Source organism: Nicotiana tomentosiformis, chromosome 4 (genome assembly GCF_000390325.3).
Source record: "Nicotiana tomentosiformis chromosome 4, ASM39032v3, whole genome shotgun sequence".
NCBI classification, from domain to species: domain Eukaryota; kingdom Viridiplantae; phylum Streptophyta; class Magnoliopsida; order Solanales; family Solanaceae; genus Nicotiana; species Nicotiana tomentosiformis.
The window spans coordinates 128,119,003-128,134,192 of NC_090815.1; the positions used below are offsets into that span (position 1 = coordinate 128,119,003).

At 35.8% G+C, this 15,190-nt stretch overlaps 2 protein-coding genes across 2 annotated transcripts; both read left to right on the plus strand.

The window, feature by feature from the left end:
* The first annotated feature begins 1,235 nt into the window (after positions 1 to 1,235).
* On the plus strand, positions 1,236 to 10,543 carry LOC104093910 (probable GTP-binding protein OBGC2). Its single transcript, XM_009599738.4, has 10 exons — positions 1,236 to 1,418; positions 1,894 to 2,369; positions 2,604 to 2,695; positions 2,971 to 3,054; positions 3,875 to 3,952; positions 6,491 to 6,691; positions 6,818 to 6,925; positions 7,933 to 8,007; positions 8,156 to 8,376; positions 9,934 to 10,543. The coding sequence occupies exons 1-10, from the start codon at positions 1,315 to 1,317 to the stop codon at positions 9,995 to 9,997; spliced, it is 1,503 nt and encodes a 500-aa protein (XP_009598033.1). The 5' UTR covers positions 1,236 to 1,314; the 3' UTR covers positions 9,998 to 10,543.
* A 1,520-nt stretch (positions 10,544 to 12,063) lies between these two features.
* Positions 12,064 to 12,819, plus strand: LOC104093911 (dehydration-responsive element-binding protein 2D-like). The gene has a single exon (XM_009599739.4). The coding sequence runs from the start codon at positions 12,064 to 12,066 to the stop codon at positions 12,817 to 12,819; it is 756 nt and encodes a 251-aa protein (XP_009598034.1).
* Positions 12,820 to 15,190: the final 2,371 nt, after the last annotated feature.

Genomic DNA, 15,190 nt, shown 5'->3' on the forward strand with positions numbered 1-15,190 from the left:
CGCGTCCACCATCGCATGCAAGCTGAGAAATAGAGGACAAGGTGGATGCGTCGCATCCACCTTCGCAGGCAAAAATTGAAATGGAGGACAAGGTGGATGCGTCGCATCCACCTTAGCATCAATCCCTGAAGCCGAATTGGACTAGGAATAGGAGAGCTTTGGCCCACGACTTTTGTACGCAATATATAAGCTAAAAACGCCTCTTTTAGGTTATCTAACATATTGGGAAGGGGGAAAAAGCCACGACAAAGCTGTGGAGGCCGGAATTCATCAAGTTTCATCTTTCTCCTACCAAACTTAGTAATTTTTATGTTTCTTTGTATGATTTGTTGTTTGGCTACTATGTCTATGTGGAGCTAAACTTCACGTTCTAGGGTTGTGGTTCTTTCATGACTATTGTTATTCGGATATTGATTTTGACTTCTTGATTTATCATATTAGTTTATTTATTCAATCTTGCACTTAATTATTTAATTGCTTGATCACCAATTGAATATTATCTACGAATCTAGAATTGAACTCGAAAGTGGGAATTCTATATTGCATATAGGATTGAGTAGGGCAAGTTCTTGAACTCGGGCATCGGGGAACGGATTCGTGGTTAGGATAGACATATACCTAATTGCCTTGCTTGGTTGATTTACAGGAATTATAAATGCGTTCTTGTTGATTCTAACTCCATAGACATATAGGCGTTAGGTTAGCTTGAATAGGCGAGTAAGAACTCGACAGATTCTTATGAGCAATATTAACCCTGTCAACCAATAAGCTAGATAAATTAGTCGGTCAATTCAATTGAAGAATACAATAGGATTGTTAGATAGCCCATAACCCTAGATCGTTTTTCTTACATTGATATCATAAAAATCTGCTCTTTCTCTGTTCAAAGTTCATTATTTATATTTTCTTATTTAATTAGTTTAGAATAAAATATTTTTAGGTTTAATTCTTGTTTAGATAATTAGGATAGTCTAATTTAGTTAATAGTTAATCATAAGTCCTCGTGGGTTCGACATCCGACTTTTAGTCACTTTATTACTTGACGACCGCGTATACTTGCGTGAGTGTGTTTGGTCGCAACACATAGCCTAATTATAATTTATTCGGTCTAAAGTTCAAATGATGCTGTATAAATGCAAAAAATATCGATACTGCAAACTATATTTATGTTTTTTTTTAAAAAACAAATTGCTGAGTAGTCGCGGAAAGGGAAAAAGAAAAAGTAGAGTAGAAGCTCACGAAAATAAAAAGCGGAAGTTAATCCTCTTTCTTCTATCCTCTATATTCTGGCGCCCAACCCATTTTACCACTACTATGGCGTCTATGCTCTCTCACTCTTCTTCTTCCTTTCTGAACCTTAACTTTACTAATGATTTATCGCTCTCCTTCTCCCCTCCTTTGCCACAACTCCCAAAAAGGTACGATTTTTAGCTTTATCTTGGAGTATTCCACATTTGATATATTTGATAAAAAAAAGTGTAATATAAATGATGCTTATTTAAATGCTTATTTAAGGATTTGCCGCTTTTGTACTCTTGGTGTAAGCGTGTAATTTTAAGCTGAATCATGATGTAAATAATACCTTTGAGAATTTTTAGAATTCCCTCCATATTTAAAAGGAATCTTTAGTCCTTTGTACATATTAGCACCTTCTTTGTGCAAATAAATGAAATACTTGTCAAGAAAAGTAAAAATTATGCTTCAATTTTGTTAATTTATACCGTGAACTTCTGCTGAGATATGAATATTCTTTTGACATTTTGCTATTACCGCTCAATCATTTCATGGATTTGATTGTTTTTGTCATTTGTTTTGGTTAGCTCGTGTTCTGATATATTTTTACATTTTTTTGTGTTCTTGTTGCTATAATGTATATTGGTCCTTTTTCTACAGCGCTTCTCGAAAATGGAACAGTTATGAAAATTATAGAAGCTATACTGTAAATTGTGCACTTGCAAAAGCCAGAACGCCTCCTTCGCCCGCTTCTGATGCATTCATAAGAGAACCCCACAAATATTTCGATGAGGTGGTTATCACAGTTCGTGCTGGAGATGGAGGGCATGGTGCCGTTCTTAATATGCCCAACATTAAAGCTCCATCTAAGTCACAAGGAAAATTCGACAGAGAAAAGACTAAGAGGAAACCCTCTTATAAAAGGGACTTTGATGGCTCATTAATCCTTCCAATGGGGGGACATGGTGGCGACGTTGTAATTTATGCAGATGAGAGCAAAGATACACTATTGGAGTTTCACAACAAGAGCAAGCACAAGGCGAAGCGTGGGGGGAATGTTGATGCCATGGGTGTGTTAACATCTTACTTGCAAAATGGACTTGCTGCACCAACATTGCGAATTCCTGTTCCACTAGGTTTGTTCTTTCTCTGGCTCTTCTCTAGTTTAATAGCTCTAACGCACATGGGAAACTCCAACGACAATTTAGACTTATGGATGGTTACCCTGAGATTATGCATCGATATCATCTATTTTCTCTACTTAGACACATCATTTGGAGCTGTTTAAGAATGGTGATTTTGGTACTTTGAAAGGCATATAGCTGTGTGATGCCAACTGTTTTCATCTCATGCTTTTCCATATTTTCCAGGTACTGTTGTGAAACATAAAAGAGGAAAGTTTTTGGCAGATCTAGCTAATCCAGGTGATGAAGTTCTTGTTGCAAGGGGAGGACAAGGAGGGGTAAGAAATCTTTGGGTCTTAAATATAATTACCATGCTTGGCATTTCATGCTTCTATCTATTTTTTTTAGTAGTCGGTATCTTACTTCTACATTGTCCGCAATCAAATATAGGAAAAAGGAAAAAAAATGAAAAGAAAAAAGGAGCGAATTATTTAACTTTTTCTCGGATGTGCTCTTTGGTGCTTCAAGTATTTCATTGCAAGTAATAGATACTGTATCACTTATTTGGAACTGCATGCCTGGTCTTTAATTCTGTATTATGTGGTTGTGGCAGATTAGCTTGTTGGAAGTTCCGGAGCACAAAAAGAAACAAATGACGAGTTTAACCACAAATATGATGAGAGATGACAGCGATAAGGTTTGTGTAAGCCTAATCTTTAAGAGACATCTGATTTTGATATAATCCTTTCGTCGTGTCTGAACCTTATGATGCATGGTGAGGAGATTAGGGAAAATTAATTTTATATACTCAGCTGATACTAGCTTTCTAGTGTTAGTTTCATGTAATCCCGCTAGGGGAATCCTGTAGACTGTCATGCTATATGCTATGCTGCTGCTACTGACAGCTTACTGCACTTAGTGTCAGTTTTGCTGGCAAAAGGTCTCCTTTCAAGTGACTGTATCTGGATGAGCTCAGTGTTATCAAAGGCGAAAAGCGCAAAAAAGCTCTAAGGCCCGTTGGGGCTTTAAGCGCAAAGGGAAAATAAAGCGTGGGCTTTAATAAAAAAAGGCGCAACCGGAGGAAAAAGTAAAAATATGTATATGTAGTCCAAGACCAATAATTATAAGCATGAATAACAAATATATGGACAAAAAAGTTGAAGAAAAAATAACGATAAAGTGAAATATCAATAGTTTAGTGTCGCATTTTCAGGATTACACTCATGGGCAAGGAAAGTATGCCTTAGAGCCTTGATGCGACACTGAAGCGCCCGCAAAGCAAGGCGAAGCGCTCAACATGTTTTGAGCCTCGCTTTAGGGCTTAAGCGCGCCTTTGACAACACTGGATGAGCTAACATGCTAAACTTACTTGGTGAACAGAAAGAAGTGGGCTGAGAACCCAGTATGAATATTGGTAGTGGTTTTTGGTCTTAATACGCTGTAGCTTTCTTAAGCAAATAGCAGCCTTCCTGCATGTTCGCAGTTGGCATGTATTGATTTGTTTCACTTTCTCGCAGGTTTTAGCTATTGGCCAGCCTGGAGAGGAAGTTAGCCTGCAGTTGATACTGAGAGTTGTTGCTGATGTGGGTCTTGTTGTGAGTATCATTATTAAACTTGAAACTTTTTGTGATTTGCAGATATGTGCATAAGCTTTACTAGCATTCTGATATCCATGATTCACTTGACATGTACTAATATATGCTGGTATACTCTGATGCATATTCAAATTGATATTTCATTTCAACCATTTACACATTTAGCTAGGTCGTTTACTCAATTAGTCTGCGAAATCTCCTATAACTTGGTTCGTCACATTGTAAAATGAAATTATGTACCTTCTGAATGCTGTATGGCAGAATTTGAACTGCTTTCAGTCAAAATTGGCTTCTTTGTTGTAAGGAAGGGATTTTGCAATGTTTGTGGCATATCTTTTAGAAACTTTTAAATAATTGTTGAGAGCACCTAAGGGTGTAGCTAAGCTATCGATGAAGTGGAATGAAAACCATAAGAGGCCATGGTTCAAATCCCAACACAGGTAGAAAATGCTAAATGATATCCGGTACCTGTTTGGGTGGGAGGTAGCAGGTACCCAACGACATAGTCGAGGTGCCACAAGTTAGCTCGGACACCCATCACTATCGAAAAGAAATCTTGAGAAAAAAAGAGAGTAATTCTAGAAACCTTAACCCCTTAATCAATTTAAGCATTCGTTATTGCTATTTGTGAACTATATTCATGGATGTTGTGTATGCTTAGATGTCTATGCGTCTTTGCTATTTTTAGAAGTGAAATGATCTCTGAAACGGAGGCTGTAAGAAAAACACTCATTTTGCTTTTTAGCTCTTACCCGTTTGACCTTCTTCATTTCCTTAATTACGCATGTCTGTTTTGCTTAAGTGCGAGGATGGCATGATGTTAGTTTTTTCGATGACTTTTTAGCTTTTAGATCCCCAACAACATATATTGTCATTGGGACAAGTACAAATAAGTAATAACATGTAATAGAGTTTTTGGCCAATATTGTCCCTTATCTTTGAAGGTAGGTCTATTTTGGTCCTACAAATATAGCCCTGAGCATATTTAGTCCCTTAAGTATGCTAAAGTGGATCACCTTTAGTCTCACTGACACAATGTGTTCAAAAACTAACGGTGTTACCCAACTCTGATTCATGGAGCAAATCTTCTGCTCTGAAGCAAAACGTTTTCTCTTCTTTTATTGGATAACGTAAATTATCACTTTAATTCCTCATTTTTAGATAATGTCTTCTAAAATTTTGACCTTGAAAATATCCCTTTATGTGCCAATTTTCAATGAGAAAATGACACTGTATAGCCGCTCTAAAAATAATAGCCGAAAAATGTATAAAATTTCTATATTTTTTGTATATATATATATATATATATATATATATATATAAATACTTTTTCTGCTACCAAATGTATATAGTGTCTGGCACGGGTTAAAAGTGATAATACAACCTGGTTATTCGTTTGCTTCAATAATATGCCTAGAAGTGATCCTGACAACTCTATTTTTTTCAAATTTTAACTTTTCTTTTTGGAAAAATCAATCAAAATTTTTAAATGTATATATATACAAAAAAATATACAAATTTTATACATTTTTTCGGCTATTATTTTTACAGCAACTATACAGTGTCATTTTCTCATTGAAAACTGGCACAGAAGGGGATATTTTCAACGTCAAAATTTTAGAAGACATTATCTAAAAATGAGGAATTAAAGTGAAAATTTGCGTTATCCAATAAAAGGAGAGGAAACGTTTTGATTCATGAATCGGAGTTGGGTAACACCGTTAGTTTTTGAACATATTGTATCAGTGAGACTAAAGGTGCTCCACTTTAGCATACTCAAGGGACTAAATATGCTCAGGGTTATATTTGAGGGATCAAAATACGCCTACCCTCAAAGATAAGGTACAATATTGGTCAAAAACTCACATGTAATATGTGGATTATGAAGGAAAACCTTGGCACAATGGTAAAAGTTGTCGCCGTATGACTAGGAGATCATGGGTTCAAGCGGTGGAAATAACTTCTTGCAGAAATGCAAAGTAAGGCTACATTCATAAGACCCAATGTGGTCCGGCTCTTTCCTAGACCAGTGCATAGCGGGAGCTTAGTGCACCGAGCTACCCTTTTTTTTTATGTAATATGTGGATTATAATGGTCGATCGTAGAATTTGTCTGTAGTGATAGATCTAGATGCTATAACCTGATTGGTTCATCACATTAAATGATCAAATACCGATGCAATTCTGTCTATTATTCTTCAGTTATCTTTAGGCTCTTTGAGTTTTATTTTGAGAATGGTAAAATTTTATAACATAAGCACACAGTTTGTGCCAAAATACACGCAAATTGGTTCCTTTAAATCACTGTAGGAAGCTGAGAAAGTCTAACATCCTATTAACACCATCTAGTCTACACCAAAAAGCCAAAAAAGATATACATCTATATTTCAATGTATGTATACTTTCATATTTGCTTTCAGAACATCGTTGATTCCTTTCCTTCCAAATCTCCCACCATGTGCAAGAAGGAATGATCTCCCAGATTCTTCTTTCTCCTTCCGATACCCTTCTTTGACTTTGCTCTTTCAATTTTCCTCAGGGACTTCCAAATGCTGGAAAATCGACCCTATTGGCTGCCATTACACATGCAAAGCCCGATATTGCTGATTATCCATTCACTACGTTGATGCCAAACCTTGGACGTCTTGATGGCGACCCAAGTTTAGGGGCAGACAAATATTCATCTGAAGCAACTCTAGCGGACCTGCCTGGTCTCATAGAAGGTGCACATTTGGGGAAGGTACTTGTACTATATTCAGCAGTCACTCTAATAATTTGAGGTCTCAAACCTTGTGGTTTTCTCTTTTACTTATTTCGCTCTCAAAAATGAAATCTAGCTATGCATGTTGTCCTAATTATCTTTCAGGGTCTAGGGCGTAATTTCTTGAGGCACTTGAGGAGAACAAGATTGTTGGTCCATGTTGTTGATGCAGCTTCCGAGGACCCAGTCAGTGATTACAGAACTGTGAAAGAAGTAAGTCTAACCCCAATCACCGAACATATTTTTTTGCTCGAGATAGTTATAACACCTTAATTGCTTCTTAACAAAAGAAAATGAGTCTGGAATCACACAGTTGTAAGTTTCATCTTCATTGACCCGGTTTGGTCTGACAAGAAAATAATAACTTTTAAGGATCTCTTAATTTGACCAGTTTACCACAGATGCATCTAAAGGCTAAAGCAACTCTTGATTACTATTGTAGTATTATGGCTTCCGAAGATCATAGGTGGGACGATTGAAAGATCAACTTACCTTATGTGCAACTTTTTCCTACTTATTTCCTTAGAATTATTTCACCATGCAAGTTCCTTCATCTTCATTTTTGGATTGCAACATGATTTTTGTTAATCGTTTTGGACTGATTAAGCGCTAAGGTGGACAAGGAATAAAGTCTCTGGAAGTTACGTGTTACATGAATTCATATGTCCATCTTGGTATTGGTTACCGAGCTGCTATTTTATCTGTTTTTCCAACTAAGAAACATTTTACATTGCAGGTATAATAACCTTTTTCTTTGTTAAATTCCCTTTTTTACAGATAGATCCATGTGATGTGTTTGTCTTACTGGGTAATATTTAATGCCTCATCATAGAGAGATCCAATTTTTATGTTCTCTAACTCATGTCATTCATTAATGTCTTGCCTAATTGCTTTGGGCTTAGCACTTGAGTAGTTTTTACCTTGGTCTGTTTACAACACCATAAAGTTGCTTGTATCACGTGATCGTTTTGTAGTTTGCCTAGTTGTTATAGTATAATTTTGCTGGAGAATAAGTTGTTTCAAAGCTACTTCTGTTGTAGCAAAAATTGCTTACTCTGCTAATCCAGTCTCTGTGTTTTATGGTTAATTCCCAAATGCCGGAGGTTTTTTTTTCTGTAGGGGGGTGGGTCACCTTTCTGAATAAGTCGTCTGACCTATCTATACCCTGGTGTCTTCTTTCCTTAACATTCTGCTGAGGAAAATGACCTCTGATTTTGCAGGAACTGCGGATGTACAATCCTGAGTACCTTGACAGACCATACCTTGTAGTGCTTAACAAGATTGACAAACCTGAGGTATCTGGCTCTTATCTTCTCTGTTTTGCTGTCAGGTTCCTTCTCAACAACTTACTTTCACCTGCAAAAATTGTTGTATCTTAATATGCATCTTGTCGAGGATTATCAAGTTGGTTACATATGAAGGATATGATTATGCTGTTGACAGGCAATAGACAGGCTCCCTACCTTGACTGAAGAAATATGGAGAATTGGGTGTGAAAAAATATCTACCGAGCCCGACTCAAGCTCTGGAGCTGTGGCTGAGTCCATTTCTGTTGACGGGAGCCAAAACAGTGAGCTTTCTTCTGGGTTATCTGCTAGGGATCAGAAGGTTAAAGAACTTGAAGAGTATCCATGCCCTCTTGCTGTTGTTGGTGTTAGTGTACTGTAAGTTCCTCTGTTATCTCTCCTTTTCCAGGTTTACTGTACTCGATGACCTCAATGTTACAGTATTTCTATGCATCAGGCTTTCCTTGAGTAACACATTATTTCAGTCAACTTCTATGCTGCATCAGTGAATTGCAATAGGTGGTATTGTTTCTCGTGATGTATGTTAAGCTGGTTTTAACTTTTAAGCACCTTTTAGTCAGTAGCGGTTTTCAGAAATTCACGCCTCAAAGATCATACACTCTCAGTATGATTTTTAGGCGGTGTGACTGGTGTCTTACTTGGGTTTTAACTTTAAAGGAAAGTTCGTAGAGAGCTCACCTAAACCTGTCCTCCAAATTCTGAGGTTTTCCTGTATAAATGTATGAAGTAGTCTTTACAAACATATCCTGGTAAGAATTGTCTTTTCTGTTGATAAAGATCCTTGTAAAGAGCCCATATGATAACTTTAGTTTTCCTGTTTATTTTTACGAAGTAGTTTTTCTTACTAAGAGTTAAAATCTAGCATAGCAACCCGTTTGGAAACTGTTAAAGCTATTCTCAAACTCCCTCATGTTTTTCCTTGAAATTTTATGCGATAATACGTATTAGGAATATTACATCTAGAAACGCAGATTTGTGCTGCTTATTTCTGGTGTTTCTTCTTAACACAGAGAAAGATGTTTTTGATATGCCCTGTGACTTTTCTCAATCCTGGTTGAGACGTGAATAAATGGTCTTCATGTTGCTAATTGAAAGATATTCTTTTTAGTTTTTACATTTGCAAAGGAAGAAAAAGAATGTCTGCAGTTCCTTAAAAGAGCTTGGTAGCTCAGTTGTCAAAGCTAGTAACACATAAAGAATTCATGGAGTAATGGTAAAGCTTTCGCTTCTTTCCTAATACTTATAAACCCCTTGCATAATATGTAACTAGGAAGTGTATGAATCTTATATGCCTTACTAAAAAGTATAAACCCCTGGAATACGGCGTAACTAGAATGGTCTGTAACAGACACACAGATGTCCCTTCATTTTGGAAATTTAGACATGCGTGTGTGACTTTTGGCCGGTAAAATAAGTTTCTTCCTCCAAATTATTTGTCAGGCACTTAATTCCAAGATATATCTGATGTTGCTGTCATAGGAGAAGTATTTAGGAAGACACTAATATGACCCTCCAGTTTGGAACTTTAGATATCCCTACATACCTTTCTGTGTTTAAGAGAAGTCTTGACTGTCCAAATAATATGTCAGGTTCATTATTTCCATTTATATGGTTGACGCTGTCATATCTGTAATTATGTCATGTCACAACCAAGTTTTCAGGAATTAATCTACTCCATAACACAGAAGAAAAAGAAGGAAAAAAGAAAAAAAGACACTTCATTGTTATATTTTATTTTGTGCTCATCACATATACTTTGCATATTTTATGGATCCCATATTTGATAAATAAATTATGTTATTCTCCAAGACAAAAGAACGGCGCTGGTTTCAGCCAAACCTCTTCAGCCTATATATAGTTATATGTTACTTTGGGGGGCAAATGGTGAAAGTTCTCTTATGTCGTTGCTTGTAGGAAAGGGATTAAAGTCAATGAGATGTTGAAGGAGATACGGACGGCGCTTCGCAAATCCCTGTGATGCAGCATTTGCTACTGTCAAAGTATTTTGTCAGGATTGATGAAGTTTTAAACCGTTAAAATGATTGGCTGCCTTGACATATCATATGCTGTTGTTGCCTGGGTTTTGGATGCATTAAAGACTATATAGAGGCAAAATTTGTCAGCCTACTCTTCAAGTTATCAAAGATTATACTATTACACTGCAGTCTTTGGGATCTGTACCTCGGCCATCTCATGCTGGAAATTAGCGGCTGTGCGCGCGCGAATATTCTTGAGACCCACCTTGATCCTTGCCGCTCATTTGTTCAGTTTAATATTCAAACACCTCCAGCTCCTTAGGCAAGAAGAAGAAGAAGTTGTCTGTTATGATATGATCTTTTCTCTAGTGTATTATAAAGGTAAAAGGAATGCATAGTTTTGCGTTTTAGATTCTCTCACGACTTATGAAGGTGTATGCATCTTTTATCTTGTGATAAAATTCAGGCGTATGAAAAGCCTCAAACCATGCAAACCTTGTACGATGTCAACTATTTTTATAGGCAAGAGCGTGACACATTACGTCTCAGCAATTTAGTTTGATGAAAGTTTAGTCTCAGTTAATTGATGCCAACTTTGTTAGGGATTGAAGCGTAAATGATCAGGACATGACCCGGTATGTAACTTTCATTTTCTTTTCTCAAAAAGGAAAACAGAAACTTATTTTTTAGCTTGTGACATCATATGTCGTGGGCATGACGCATTAAATTTTTTTTTTAAATGACGCGTTACGTTTTTGTTTTTTTCCCTCTTCCGATGATCTTTACAGCCATTTAAGGCTCCTTTTGTGAATAGTGTTCACATGCATGTTCTTACACGATGCAAATCCGAATTAGTCAGTGTTTTCCTATTATGACTAGTGGCCAATCTCATACTACATTTTCCATTATTCACACAGTGCTGTTATTTTGCTTGGGGGGTTTGGGGGGGGGGGGGACAGTAGTACGAGATTTTGTACTTAGCGACAGGAAGGTTCCGACAGGAGGACATATTTTCCTCGGACTCACAAGACTCGTGTGAATAAAAAGAAACTCTTTGGAAAACTGCACTTACTATACCCACAGTCCACAGACTTCAGTTTGTTAATTCTTCAAAGCTTTCTAATCTTCTCTATTTGGCCCATTCATTAGTTTTCCTCTTTTCTACTTTGCCATGAATACCACAAATGAATCTGGACTAACTTCCAATTCTACACAACTGTTATCCATCAGACTTTAAACAGCCACGTATATAAAAAGCTACCTCTTCTTAATTGTCTATATCTCCCCTGCTATGTTTTTGGAGTGATTCCGTACTTATCCACACTCAATTTTTTCCCGGATTTGACGTAAGGATTTACTTCATCCTATTTTTTAATTTGGTTTTCTACTTGCCAGTTTCAAAACAAGGAAAAAAACCTCACTTTTTCTTCAATTTTATATTCACACTCATTCATTTTTAATTTGTTTAAAAAACATGAAACATTTTCATATATTTTAAAAAAAAATTAGAACTTATTTTTATCCTTGATTAGATATTTTCACAACTATAAAAATATTAAGGCATGTTTAATATTATAAATTTCGATAATACTTTTGGAAGGCAACAAATTAAAAGTTTTGTTCTCCTTGTACTCGGAGTTCACTTAACACTGTCTACTCATACACTCTTAATATGAAACGCAGGTTGAAATGAGAAAACTTTAAAAGGAAAAAGAATAAGAAGAAGAAAACCTAAAACAGCATTCTGAGGTGTAACACTCTTCTCTTCGACACCTTTGCTTCAGAACAAAAAAAACGCATAAGCATTTGTATTAACTAGAGACACAAAACATGATCTTCTGAAAACGTAAAAAAATACAAAAAAATTCAAACATGATCAAAAGTTTCACTTGACAAGTATCAACAAGCTAACCATGTAAACAGACACGTATCTTATACCAGTTTCCTCCATTAAAGCAAACCCATTTTCACCTTTCCTCAACTATAAATACTCTCATCTAAAACCAATGTCAATCTACCCAAAAACTCATTTTCTCTTCTGAAAAACTCAGTCCCATTTTCCCTTACAATGTCATCAACTTACTCTGTTGAAAGAAAAACCAAAAAAATAACTCAAGCTACTTCAAGAAAAGGCTGTATGAGAGGTAAAGGCGGGCCTGAAAATGCTAGCTGCACTTATAAAGGTGTCCGTCAGCGTACTTGGGGTAAATGGGTCGCGGAAATCCGCGAGCCCAATCGCGGAGCCCGCTTGTGGCTCGGCACTTTTGAGAATTCTTATGACGCGGCCGTGGCATACGATGCCGCGGCCCGTAAACTCTACGGAGCCGATGCTAAACTCAACTTACCTCATCTCTACAACAAACAGGCCCAGGCCCAAGCTCAGGCCCATAATTCTAGGCCCAATACCATGGGCCTGGACAATGCTGGAGGCCCAGTTTCAGCTCCTCCCACATGCAATCCAGCTGCTGTTTATAATGTGGCATCACCATCAACTTGGAGTATGGGAAATGATCACACATCTTTCTATTTCAACAATGATTTTGGTAACAACAATTTTTCTACTGGGGATCAAGATCTAGTTTCGTTTCAGTTTCTGGACATTAATCAAACAGCTGAAGAGTTTGGTGAAAACAATATTAATCAAAATGAAGGAATTGGTGGAGAAATGTGGAGAGATTTGAATATGAATTTGCCAGAAATTGATGATTCTTCAATATGGGAGGAAGCAAAAGCAACAACTTCATTTCAGGAAGCAGTGAGTGATCCAGGAATATATGCATGCAACTTAGATGATGGGATTAATTATCCTCCATGGTGTGGTTAATTAATTACTTAATTATTATTTTGTTGTTGTTTAGTTAGCTCTTTTTATATGGTAAAGAAAGAAAAAATATGCATGCATGTAAACTTGTAAAGGTATAATTAGCATGTATAGACCTAACGTGTACTATGGTGTGTTGATAGAGTATATGGACTGCAAAATGTTCAGTTATTTTATTAAACAAAATTAACAAAAAAATAAAATAAAAAATTATAGCTCTCTATATATAAATAAACTTAGTGGTTTGTCATTGTCTTTTTCTTCATCCTTTTTCTTGGAATATTTGGCTCAAGCATGTGCTAAGCACATTCTTTCTTAAAATAATCATAGAAAACCTATATAAAAGTATTAACATTCACAAAGCTAATATGTGGAATGTTATTACTTAATATATATATATATATATATATATATATATATATATATATATATATATATATATATATATATATATATGCGCGCGCGCATGTCTATGTCGGAAAACAAATTGATTTGTGCTTAGTTACTAGAATTTTTGTTTTTTAAGTTTAACTTTTGGTTGAGATTGGAAGTCTAAAATATTGACATGCATTCACTAGCTGTGTCTTTTAAAAGCCTTCATGTCAGTATGTCACTATTTTGAGTTTTTGACTGTTTCTTTTTATCTTTATCTTTTCCTTTTCCTTTTCTTCTTCTTCTGGGGTGGGTTCGGGAACTTATGAATTATCACATTGATTATTTTACGTACTACGTAGTAAAAGTACTACTTAGTTAAAATGGTATAAATATCGAAACTAATGTAAATCATACTCTTATTATTTTTTATCATTCAGTTATCAACTTCTTATTTATTATGTCATTTATACAATTCATTTTTTTTAATTTCTAATACAGCAAGTATCTTCTAATAAATGTCTCTTCTGAAACGTACGACACGTCTTGATCTTTGGCACCTTCTCCTTCTTCTCAGATTTGACCGCAACCACCATCTCTCCTCCTCCTCCTCCTTCATTAGATCCAATTTCCATCGTCGTTATCATAGCCGCCACTGCTATCACCTGCTCCTATTTTAGATTCAGCCTCAACCATCATCACCACCATTTCCTTCTCCAAAGTCGCCTATTACCACTAGCACCTCCTCCTCATTTTTATTCTTCAGATTCGTCCGCCACCACGTCATCTTTATTCTTCTTGATATCCGGCCACTACCATTAGTACATCCTCCTCATTCACTACTAAAAACAAGGCAAAAACCGACCACCAAAATCAACCGATGTTGGTCGATAATTGGCAAAAATCAATCAAAAACTGACCGATTCGTGGCGGTCGGTAGAGACAATCGATTGTGACCGACCGACGGTCAATTAAATTTCACAATCGGCCAAAAATATGTATATATAATGGTCCGACTTCGGTAACGTTTTTTAAATTATTATGTAATTAAAATGTACCATTTGGGAATTGAACCGGTGTCAATGACGTGATAAAATACTATTCTACTACTAGACTATTAGTGTGGTTTAAGACTTTATTTTATTTTATTTATACTATTTAATTATATTTTTGCGCGAAAATAACCGATTGATCGGACTATTTTTTACAAAAGAATTTACCGACCGAAATCGATCGATTTTTTTAAAATTACCAACTAAAATAACTGACCAATTTTGGTCGGTTGTTTGAATAATAATTTTATAATGAAAAACTAACCGAAGTTGGTCGATTCTTAAAAATTAAATTTTTTGGAACGCAAAAATAATTTTTCGCATTTGGCGCCAAAAGAACATGACCGAATTCACTCGGTTTGGTAAAAAAAATAATAAAAAAATATCTTTTTTAAGCCGACCGACTCAGGTCGGTTTTTCGGCCGATCGATTGCTATCGATTTTGGCCGAATTTCTAATCGTGCTTCTTCTTTTGACACAGACACCACCACCAGCTTCCCCATTCATTAATGTATGTTTGATCGATACAAATCATACTTTTACTCCTTTTTTAATTCACCTACCGCTTACTCATTTATTACGTCATTTATACCATTGGTTTTTCTCGTGTCTAATAAGTATTTCCTACATTTTTTTTCTACACTTCAACACTTTAATCATAATTCAAGGGATGCTAATAAGGAAAACAAGCCAATATAAACTTTATAACGACGTTGTTGTTTATTTACATACTCTTTATTATTTGTTAATATGAATTTGATAACGAATAACCAGAATGTAATATACGTGCAACTTACGTGTTAAATGAGTCGAAGATAAATTTAGAAACTATTTAGTTAGATTTTTTATTCTTGTTAACATATTTGAAAAGTGGCAAGTTGATATTTTTGTCCCTATCTCAAGAAACTCTACTTTTTCATAGTTTGCTCCCTTTTCCTTTATTACATATC

Excerpts from the sequence above, each read along its gene's own strand:
- LOC104093910 (XM_009599738.4), top strand. The coding sequence starts at position 1,315 with ATGGCGTCTATGCTCTCTCACTCTTCTTCTTCCTTTCTGAACCTTAAC. Across the intron at positions 6,692-6,817 it reads AAGGTGCACATTTGGGGAAG|GGTCTAGGGCGTAATTTCTT; the intron begins GTACTTGTACTA and ends ATTATCTTTCAG. Across the intron at positions 6,926-7,932 it reads ATTACAGAACTGTGAAAGAA|GAACTGCGGATGTACAATCC; the intron begins GTAAGTCTAACC and ends CTGATTTTGCAG.
- LOC104093911 (XM_009599739.4), top strand. The coding sequence starts at position 12,064 with ATGTCATCAACTTACTCTGTTGAAAGAAAAACCAAAAAAATAACTCAA.